The sequence below is a fragment of the Heliangelus exortis genome, chromosome 2 (assembly GCF_036169615.1).
Source record: "Heliangelus exortis chromosome 2, bHelExo1.hap1, whole genome shotgun sequence".
NCBI classification, from domain to species: Eukaryota; Metazoa; Chordata; class Aves; order Apodiformes; family Trochilidae; genus Heliangelus; species Heliangelus exortis.
In genome coordinates, this window is record NC_092423.1 from 9,033,912 (window position 1) to 9,045,412 (window position 11,501).

Sequence of the window (11,501 nt, forward strand, 5' to 3'; positions counted from 1 at the left end):
TTTGTAAGGGGTGTTTTACACCACCACACACCAGTATACAGCACATTATCTTAAAGTCATTTAACATGGTCAAAAAGAATGAGATGATGTAATGCAAAGGAAACGTGTAGCAATATCTTTTGTGCCTTTCATGAGCACTGCCTGCCTGCACACCCACAGGGAGCTCTGCCATTTCAGCTGGGCTGTGTTTGCCTCTATTTGAGGAGAAGTTTGTCTGCAGAGCCTGGAGCTGAGCATCACCTTGAGGCATCGCTTCAGCAAAGGATGCTGCTGCCCTGCCCTGGACACGCAGAAGTTCGCTTGTGTCCCTGCAGCACAGTTGGCCATTGCCACCTTATCTTTGTGATTGTTAAAGGGATGGGTGCTCTCTCTCACTCAAAGCCCACTGTGCAAAAAGTGGATCCCAGAGATGTTATTTTAAACTTCCATTTTCCCTTCAAGTGCCGCTTGGATTTATTTTTTCTCTCTCCCACGTTGTTTCACATTAACTGTACTCCGCTACAGGGAGTATCAGAAAATATTACCTAAGCTTGAGAATAGGTTTGCTCTCAAGTGACATCTTCCAATACTACTGATTTATACCCTTTTCCTGCATTGATCTGTTGGGAGCTTTCATCAGCTATATCTGACATAAACATGGTATTATTCTGTATTGCATTATACCCTAGAAATCCACTCAAATCCCTTTGCTCCTCAAATTAAAGCAATATGCATTACAGTGTCCTGATTTCCTTCTATTCTTGCATTTGCATTTTTGTACCATGCTCTAGATTACTCATGTATATTTTGGCATAAGCATCTCCCTGTTCATTTAATAATATTGCCTTTAATCTTCATTATACCTTGAAGCATACAAACCCCTGGCCCCATAGGACACATGGAGACATTTCATTCCCACAGTGGCTGGATTTCTGTGGAAGTTATTTAAAGCAAATGTCATGTTGTTCAGAAGCCCAAGCCTTGTTCCAGGGCAATCCCATGGACACCCACAATGTGCCTCTGGTGTCCCCACTCCACACAGCCTGAGGTTCACCTCCTGCACTGCAGACCACTGCACTATCAGGAAAGGACTTCTCCTCTCCTGCCACAGTGGCACAGACTGCAGCTCTACAGCCGAATGGATTTTAGTTGTGTGGCTCTGCTGGGGTGCTTGAGCTCCTCAGTAGTTTAACCACAGAATTTGCTTGCCCATAAGCAGCTTTTTGATGGCAGAAATAGAATAGATTGTACTTTTACATTCCTTCCTTTGTTCCTCTTCACTTCTGATCACCAGAATGATCCACTACTGTATTGCTGACAAAATGTAATGCTCCAAGAGCACATGGAACAATATATCTCATTGTCTGGTTATTAGGTGGGGTTAAATTTTTTTGTTTACTTCCCAGATTTGTTTAGTGTTAGGAATCCAGGTAGGTCCAATGTTTGCCCCAATCAGACATTAATAGTTATACTGGAAATTTATTAAGTCAGACAAGCCACATGACATAGTTGAAAGGGCAGGATTTCCCTTGTAAAAGAAGCTTCAGACTTTTCTGAGATAGTATATAGTTTGTTCAGAGTTGCTCCACTTGATAGCCAGTCTAGATAACCTGGTGTACTCCTTATTCCAGACTTTGACATAATATTTATTATTACATGCCCTCAGAATGTGATCTGAAGTAAAACTGGTAAGAAAAGTCATGTCAAATTTAGGGACAGGTGAGTTTTTCCGCACATGGGAGAGAACAGGGAAGACCCAAATTTGATTCTAGTTATAGCTGAGACTATAGTTAGAGTTCAAAGTGTCTCCATTACTGTCTGCTCTGATTTTCAAACATCAAATATCTGAAATCTGCCTTAAAGAACAGAGCACCACAGACTCTGCAGGCAATCAGAGTACACAGAGACATGAAAAATTTCCATTTGACCAGGCTCAGGATGGGCTCTCAAGGAAGATCTCCAAAGCTGCAGCCCCTTTACAAAGAGCAGCAAGCAGCCTGCAATGCTGAGATCCAGCAACATGTGCAAGCAGTGCCCCATGGCAGTGAGCTCCTGCAGTGTAGTCTGTGGGTCCAGTGTCAGCAAAACAGCTGAAATATGAACATTTACTTGGAAGGGAGGAGCTTTGGTATAAGCCAGAGCAGGAACTGAAGTTTGGCAAGAAAATCACTGTCATTTGTAGTCATATTGGAAATATGTCTGCAGCTTCCATGTCAGAATGGGAAACCTCTTTCTCCACCCATATTCAGGCAATGTCCTCCAGCAGAGCCCCTCATCAGTCCAGAGTAGCTTCAACCACAGCCAGTCACATATAGGTGTCCTTGGAGGACAGTCCAACATCGTTGATCCCCTGGAACTACTCTGGCCTGTGTGAAACCCCCCTGAACCTCTCTGGCCTGTTCACATAAAAAAGCAAAGATGTTAAAAGCAAACAAACTTTTATGTGAGACCCAAGAAGAAGAGACCAATCTCCACTGATGTCCACCAGGCAAAAATAAAAAGGACAGACAAAAAGACAGAGGGCTAAGGAGAACAGTCATGTTGTGCATATCAGAGCAGGGAAAATACCATTGCATATTCATTAAGATTTGTTCAAAAGTTCGGAAAATTCCCTCCAGTAATCTAATGGATGATAATTCAATCTATTTATGTTTTTAAGGCATGAAGACTAGTTTTAATTTCCCTCAACTCTACCTCTATTATTATTAATCTACTTATCTTCTAAAAAGATCATCTAAACTACACTTCTATAGGGAATGTGATCTTTGGCCATGTAGGGCTTTGCAATTATCCAGTTCTGAATGAACTTGTTGTTAAAACATTTTTTAAGTCTAATGAAAACATTAGATCAATTCCTCCCAGTGATAGTTGTCATTAAATCAATAGTGTGTGTAAGTCCATTATACTGATATTTGACACGAACTGCCGAAGGTCTGCTAACAATGAAACCATACTGAAGTGTGTCCTCCACTAAGCATACTTCATACAAGATAAAAATCTGTTAAGTCTACAGTAACCGAAACTTTTCTTCTTTAACTAAAATAAACAGCTGAAATGTTGCTGTAACTCACACTAGGACCACCGTGATCACACAGGTTTTGGAGCTGGTCCTTTTATCACACCTTTATCACAGCTACGCTCTCAAATCTGTTAGGAAAAAAAAAATATATCTTGTTTTGATTTGTTTGTTTATCTGTATGGCTTCCAGAGCACAGGCAGAGACTTTGTAATGATGTTCTGCTAAGCATGGAGAACTTGATCCGACCCCTTCTGAACGTAACAGCACTGTCACATACCTCAGTGGGAATCAGGCTGTTCCTCAAGTCTCTGGGAAAGAAAAGGTCTTCCCAACACGGAGCAGCATCTCTGCATCACAGCAGAGGAGCTTGCAGGGGAAAGAAACACAAACAGACCCATTTCCCCACGGAGAAGAGCAGTTTCTTTGCAGCTGCCATTATTTTGCAGATGAGAAAAATTACTGAAAGGCTTCTGACTCTGTTTGTTAAATATTTTTCTAGTGGCCTGCAAACTCAGTTTCCATTCCTACCATGGGAGCCTCAGAAACAGCATCGCTATCAATGTGGTCCTGCCAGAGTGTGATGTCTGTAGTGGTACCTAGTGCATTTTTGCCATGAGAGAAATATAGAACCTGATAAATTGACTGGCTGATGGAAAGACTGAAGTCCAGAGAGGAGCCATTCAGCTTGCCATTTCTTAAGATGTGTAAATCTATCAAATTTTCAGTAGTAGAATGTAACATTTTCTCACAGGCAAAGGAGCTGTGAGCATGCAGGTGCAAAGAGAAACAACAGTCAATGGCATTGACAATTTTGTGGTTGAAAAGACCACTTTAAACTGAAAATTCAAACTAATTTATTTGAAAAATGTTAAAGGTTTACTACTGTGGACAGAGGACCAGCAAAATTCTTCATCAAGCAATTTTGCTTTTTTAATTTTGGCCCCCAGAAATGGTATTTTTTAACAAACAAATGAAATAATTGATCGGGGAAAAAAATAATCACCCGAGACATTCGCCGAGACGTCGGCTTCTGTAATTCCTGCAGCAGAAAATCCCAAGCAGAGCAGAAGGGGAGGGAGGACCGAGGCAGCCCAGGGTCCTGCCCTGCCCTGTGCTCTGGCTCCCACTAACGGCTGCAGGGGAAACCTCGGTCCCTCCCCACAGAGCAGGGAGGAAGAAAACCCTGCAAAATGTTCTTCACCACATATTTAGTGTTTAGTTTTAAAATACCATCGTTTCCACAGCTATAATATGAGATGAACAGAAAATATCCTGAATATTAGTCTCCTCGGATGGGTTTTATCTCACCTTCAGACATTTGTGACAATACATCCTCATTACAGCCCAGGACTTGGGATCCAGGGTGTGATTCCCAGTGATGGTCTGACCTATTTCAGGCATGGGATGAATCTTGATCTCAATTTTGCTGCTGATTTCTGCCTCGTCTGTACATGGAGCTGGAGTGACTGGTTCAGACGTGGTGGAGACTGCCCTGGCATGATTGCAAGGAGATGATGCCACACAGAAAAAAAAGCTCTTGTGCTCAGGAAGGATGGTGGTACTTCAAATGAGGACAATATGTAGGGCTTCTCTTTAGAGAGTCAAATGTGGAGATCAGTGCTATGGGAGGGAGGATCTTTTTTAGGGTTGATGAGAACTTCAACTCCCTCCACACGGGGTCTTAATATTTTGGTCAAGTCCTAGCTCCAGTTCTTTTACAAGGCAAGAAAGTTGAAAAATCTCAGGTGAGAACTGGTAATTCTGGAAGCAGATGGACAAATATGTTTGGTTTACATTTTAGGTCTGATAGAGATTATCAAACCAGAGCAGTAATTTTCTGTTGGTAAGGCAGCAGAGATATCTCCCTGCAATCAGATGCAGAGACCAGGTGCAGGCTGTCCTTGGGTCCCACTTCCAAATCTCAGATAAATTTTTATAAGGCCTCTGACTCAGGAATAAACATGAGAGGATTACAGCTAATCAGATAAGTATGTCTTTATTTAACTTAACATCAAAAATTAAGCTTGCAGTATGTTCTTAAGAGATAGAGTCTTCAATCGAATTCAAAGATATTTTGGAAAGATTTCTTTTTTTCCTTTTAATTAAATTGTGTTGATTTGATTTGACATTTGATTTTGAGAGAACTGTCAGTGTTCCTCCTTCACCATTCTCAAAACCATGTGTAACCTGCCACAGTCAGAAGGCTATCCCACTTCTCTTGAAGGCTGCTGGATTTCAGCTTCTCTGTGGGTCACACAGATCAGCCACTCAAACATTTCCCACCAAAGATATGGATTTCTATATATTCTATACATTCGGCATGTATGCACATGCAGGGAATGTAAAACTGCAGACACAAGGTTTTCCTCACACCAAGGAACAAATTACACTGGGATATGCAACACAGCAGATACCCTGAAAATAGCAGGGAAAAGGTTTTGGACAGCTTGCCCCCTGCACTGGTCCATGGTGGGGCCAGACCAGCAAGCAAGGGGTATGGCCAGCAGTGGGAGGTGGAAGAGAAGTAATATTGCTCCTTTTCAGCAGTCTGTTCATGTTGCAGTATGTTTTATATTTCAGCTCCACGGGTGAAATCTCAGCCTTAGGTGTTAGTGTGGTTCCCAAAACCTGCAGCACTTACCAGGAATGGTGGCACCGTGGTGGAGGTGGGCAGGGCAGAGCTTCCCATCTTGATGGCAACGCTCCTTGCAGAACTACAGGGGTGGCCTCTGAGGACCTCCTCATGTTCAAAACCACTCACATAACTGCAGAACCCAAGAATGAACTTAGGGATATTCTATGTGTTAAAGCAGAGTGTAACTTCTTCAGAGATGAGATCTGATATACCAAACCATAAAAGAGCTAAAAATTTGATGCTCTGCTATACAGAAGGAATTACACAAGTATATTAAGGTTGCAAATCAAGATCTCAGAAGTCAGAAAATGCCTGCCGTGGCATCAGCTGAGAAAGAGCCCTGTGTCCACTGAACTCTTCTCTCATTTTTTGCTGGAACTGGAAGCTGCCCAGTGAATGAGGCAGGAAATTTGAGGAGGAGGAAGGAGACATGGTGAGGGCAGCTGAATGGTGTCCTGGGGAACTGGCTGCTATCTCTGTCCCTGCTGAAGAGTTTCTCTGAGATACTGCCAAATCACCCAAACCATACATCGAAAGCTTTGTCTTGGTAATTGTATGGGGTTTTGCTTTTTGGATGCATAAATTAATGCCCCAAGTTCTGATTCACAAAACTGCTGAGCACTCTCTTTGCTGTGAAAGAAAACAAGGGCACTGTCCTTCTAGCGCATAAAGTACTACAGAACATGAAGTGTTCAAAAAAATCAGGTCATTAGGCATGCAAATTGGGTCATCAAAATTAGTGGATCTTTTTGACATTAATCTCTCTAGACTTCTTCCTGGGAAAACAGGGAGATCCCATACCCTACAGGAGAGTTGTGAACTAAATTAATTTAATGTTTGTTTCCCCACCAGCTCCCACTCCATCTGATGCTGATGCTACTTGCATGTCAGGCAGGCTGTTTCCTTCTCTTCCTTGCTCACTGCAATCACCAAGGACACAGTCGAGGAATGGATCACTGATGTACTGGTATGGAGCACCCCCAGACCTGGGCAGACATGGAATGGGAGCTCTGCCCCTGGCCTCTGCGGCCACAACAGGCACCTCTGACACTGATGGATTCATCTGGGCTGCTGAGAGCTATGATTTCCACCTTCTAAATCCTCAAGTTTGGTGGTGTTTGGGAATAGCTTCACATGTTCAGAGTAGCATGAAGGCCAAGATGACCTTCCCACTGCCCAGCTTTGGGGAAGTTCTCCTCTACATAGAGCTCTCCACCAGCAAAAGCAACTTCTGAATGTGCTGGCTCCTGAGGAGGGTTCTGCTCCCCTTACATTTAGACAAACCCAAGTCTATTATCCCTCAAGTAAACCACTAAAACTCCTGCCACAGATGTTTAAAGTAAGCATTTCCCAGAACAAAGAGCTTATTCAGCTTGAAAACACTTACTACTTACAGAGAAGTACTAATGCCTCAGCTCCCTGCTTCTCCAGTCCCCAGCATCTGGGGGCTGTCTCAGTCACTGCTCAGCCTGTCGCCCCAAATCCTGATGCCGGCGGAGGCGGCAGGGTGGGACCCCTCAAAACTGCTGTGCCTCCATCACCCAGAGCTTTGTCAAGGGATTCAGGGAGAGGGGTACGGCTGCATCTGAAGCCATGGTGTTCATCAGGGAGGACTTATTTCAATATGTTGCTGAATGTCAGGTTATATGTCTCAGGGGGACGCGTGTTTCGTGTAGTTTGTTATGCCATCTGTTAAGAAATGCAGCCGCTCGTCTCTCCGCTACATGACCACAGATGGGGAGTTTTTCCCCCTGTGTGCAGTACTGTCAATATATGCCAAAGCCTTCTTAGCTGAAGCCAGGTGGAATCACCACCACAACGAGCATGCCTGGGAAGAAGGAAGGGTGATGCATGGGTCTTCCTAAGCAGCCCGGCTCGTGGCGTGCAGATGAGCCACAATGATGGCGTGCAAAGCCAGCCTACACCAGTGAGGTCAGGTCCCCAAAAATCCCTCTGGCTTGCAGGGCACTGAGTGATGACTCCAGCAGAGGAGCTCGACGTGGAGGTCCCATTGCTTCATGCTCCATGGCATGTGTCCCGGGTTGCAGATGTGACCCTCCTGTTGGGTGTCTGTGGATGGTTCTTGCTTCAAATCACCATTTGGCAACAGCACCACGAATCTCAGATGCAGAAAAAAATCCGAAGCATCAACTGTTACCTCTGTGGAGATGCTGCAGCTCTCAGTGAAGGCTTGGGCTGCACACAACTGTACACTGCATCTCCAGACTGTGAAGGAAACCGTGATCTGCAGACTGACCAAAAAAGTCCTGCAGGGGAAAAAGCAAACACGAAGGGAGCAATAAGTCCCCCAACAGCTATAAGCAGCTATTGACTTAAGCATCAATAACGTTCTTTTTTTTCCAGGGGTGACTATTGCACCTTTTAATATTGAGCTGACACTATTCCAGCGTGGCTGGGTCTGCTCCTGAGCCTGCGGGTTGGAAGTTTTAAAGGGGAGTTTTAGAGAAAGGACTATAACTGGAAGTTTTATTGAAAACTCTAGGTTTTACAGAAAGGGGATGTTGGTTAGAAAGGGAAGTTTTACAGAATAGGGATTTCATTAGGAAGGAAAGTTTTACAGAAAGGAGACTGCAAAGCCAGCAGTTTGATCCTGGTCTCTCTGGGGCAGGTATTTCACTCACCCAGCATAGGAGCTGCTATCAGATTTACTTTCACTGGAAAGCCAATGGTCATCCTGCTCTCACAGCATGGCTCCCATCACAAGGGTGGCAGAACTCAGAGGTGTCCTGCAGTGCAAGCAGAGCTGCTGTCCTTCAGGAACACCCAAGTCAGAAGCAAAAGACACAAAGTAATTCCCAGGGGTTGAGGAAGCACTTCGGAGGCTGGTGGGTATGCCTGAAAATCTGTGTGAAAACTGAACCAAAAAAATAAATTTTTCTCCACCAGTGTTAGGAAGATCTTCCCTTCCATCCTCAGCTCTACTTGCAGTTGTGGGTAGTTCTCAGCCCTTCTGCAAAAACTTGCTTTTCAAAGCTCAGGCCTTGGATGTTGCCGTAGGAGCCAGCATTTTGTAGTACCCCATTACTTCTCATAAAATCCTGGTTGGTGTCAGTGAACACAGTTCCCCAAATAAGCCTTCCACACACACAAAGCTCTACATGCTCCTGCTCCCCATGCCCACTCCTCCAAGCAGAGGAGGCTGTACTGGCTCCAACTCCAGGGGGACCAGGTAGCAGTCCTAGAAACCACTGGGGAACCTGGAGATGCCACTGAGCAGTTCTGAGGCACCAAATGACCAACACTTGTGCATCCTGGATTTTTATAACTAACTGCAACTTTTGACTGATGCTCAGTTCTTATAGCAAGAAGGCAGATGTTCTAAGCAAAGATTTCCCTGGTGTGGAAAAGTGTGGACTTTGGGCTTCTTCCTCCTGTCTCACAGCAAAGAATTGTGGCTTTATTTACCAAATGATGTAACCAAACATAAATGTTAAAGCCCTTTAATATAATACAATGATTAATGTAAAGGATATCTTAATTTACAGGTGTGTTCTCTATTTCAGCCATCATTTATTTCTGCCATAATTTAAGTTTGCACATGCCCATGGAGAAAAACACAACTCACAAAACAGTTTTCAAATAAACAGATATTTTATGTTATGCATATATGTTTTTGAGACAAGTAAAACCATGTATCTAAAGCCATCTCCAGCAGAACTCTGATTTCCATGAACTCTCAGCAGGGGTTGCCCACACACATTTATTTTGAGTGTCCACATACTGCACCTGTGTCTCTGGTAGCATGGCAAAGAGACAGCTGGCAGCATTCCCCAGCTTGGGGATGTTTCAGCCATGGACCAAGTTCACCAGAACTTCTGTGGAACCCCACGTAGCTGAAATTTTCCTCCATGTCTCTTAGAACTGGGAGGCTGCCAGTGCTGCATCTGCCTCTTCAAGTTATGAGTCCTGTAACACATATTTGGACTCCAAAAAATAGGGCCCCAGGAGGCAGAGGATTAGTCACAACCCATTAAAAAAAAAAAAAAAGAAAAAAAAGAAAAAAAAGAGGTCTTTGTGTTTTTATATCCACATTCATATCTCAACCTCTGTCAAGCTTTTCACACAGTTCTTTGGTGTGGGGCAGCCAAAAGTCGTGGCACCTCAGAGGGAGCTGCCAGTTGAGGGAACAGGTCCTTCAACACCAGGAAGGGCAGCAAGAGCACAGACCTTCAAAAGGGGAAACACTTGCTTCTTTCTGCACCTGTATAATTCCTCAGATGGACACCCACTAGGATTGCCAGATTTAAAATCTGAATATATGAGATGCAGCAGGCACAGCAGCTGGAGAAATCTGTGAGGAAATATTTTTCTATCATGTCACTGAAAAAAAAATTGTAAATGGAAGAGAAGATGGACTAGTAATAGAAATAAAAAAGGGGAAAAAGATAAAAAGAAAAATAAGAGTAAAAAATGCAGGAAGGCCAGGATGGAAAGGAGAGGAATAGAACTAACAGAAAACAGAAAAAAAACCCGCTTTTAGTCCCGAAATTAGTAAGCTTGGACAAAAAACTAAAATTCCACTCTCAAAAATTTGCAAAAATCCTCAAACATCCCTGAATAGGCAAAAATGCTGGCCCCAATAAAAACTCATTATCTCCTGAAAGTTTCAGGCAAATGACCAGCAACATGGCAACTTTTGTGCATCGATCCTTAGGAAACAGCACTCCCCCTGACTCCTGTCAAGAAGGACAAGGGATTAGCTCAGGCACTGAGGAGCTGACATAGTTAAACACTGCTGCTGGCAGATACAATCCAGTTTATGACTGAGGTTGTAAAAACATGCATGAAAGCAAATTCGTAAGAAAGATACTCTAATGAAGATGTATAGAAAGGCTGTAATGCCACGTAGCCTCTTGATAGCAAAGGCCCTGATACTGCAAATTAAGCTAAGTGGCAAAGTTAATCAGATGCATAAGCGTTTGCAACATCAGTGGTTTTTTTTCCTTCCCCAAATGAGCTAAATTCAAAAAGCCTTGGTTTAAATTACACAAAGATATTAGCAACATCGTTTCTTTATTAGAAGGAGTTTATTCATTCAGGGTGTACAGTACAGAGCAACATGCCTGGCATGGTTAGTGATGCGTGAACCTGAAGGGGAAGAAATCCCTTTGCATTCCCTTCACAGCCAAGTTGCACAACAATTCAGGCTGCTGCCTCAGCAGCCAAATGGGCAATTTTCCAAGCCTAAAAGTCAGCAACAGACTCAAGTGTTGAGGCAGCTTTGTTCCTCCTTAAAGCTGACCAGATCCACTTGGAAAGCTCCCTCAGATCATCCTTCTTCCTCCCCATCTTCTTCCTGACAGTCTCTTTCACTAGGGGAGTACAACCATGACGTTGCACTTTCCAGCCCTCTGCTCCAAAGCAAGGGGTGAAAACCTCACGTGTCTTCACAGGGTCAATGGCAAACCCTTTGCCTCTTGGCAAAGCTATAAATGCCCTGGTGAGGATGACCAAACTAGAGCAATGCATTTGAGGGAAGAGGAGAATTAAAAATCCAGGCTCTCCAGCAGTTCACCTCCTATCTCAAAGATATATTTTAAGATGTAAAGCAGTGGGCATGACAAGGTAACCCTCAGGAGCCATCCAGCATTTGTCTTCATTGCAAAGAGTGAAATACTCCCTCAAAGCAGCAAACCCCACTTGCAATTTGCACACTCCAAAGATGCCACTAAATACCATCCCTTTTGTAGAATACTGGATGTTTTTTCCATGAGAGAGAAAAAGTGTCAAAGGCTGGAGAGGCAAAGGAGAGTGAGAAGCCCTCTCTAAGAGCAGGGCATCTCCATGGTCAGTCATAACATAAAGTGATAAAGGGGACATCATTGTCCTCTCAGCACACCCATCAGT

The 11,501-nt window shown here is 43.7% G+C and overlaps 1 protein-coding gene across 1 annotated transcript in view; it reads right to left on the reverse strand.

Moving 5' to 3' along the window:
• Positions 1-5,687, reverse strand: part of CNPY1 (canopy FGF signaling regulator 1) — a 41,506-nt gene extending 35,819 nt beyond the window's left edge. Inside the window, exon 1 of the mRNA XM_071738700.1 lies at positions 5,640-5,687. Coding sequence (XP_071594801.1) covers positions 5,640-5,687 — 48 coding nt within the window. The remainder of the gene's footprint in view (positions 1-5,639) is intronic.
• Positions 5,688-11,501: the final 5,814 nt, after the last annotated feature.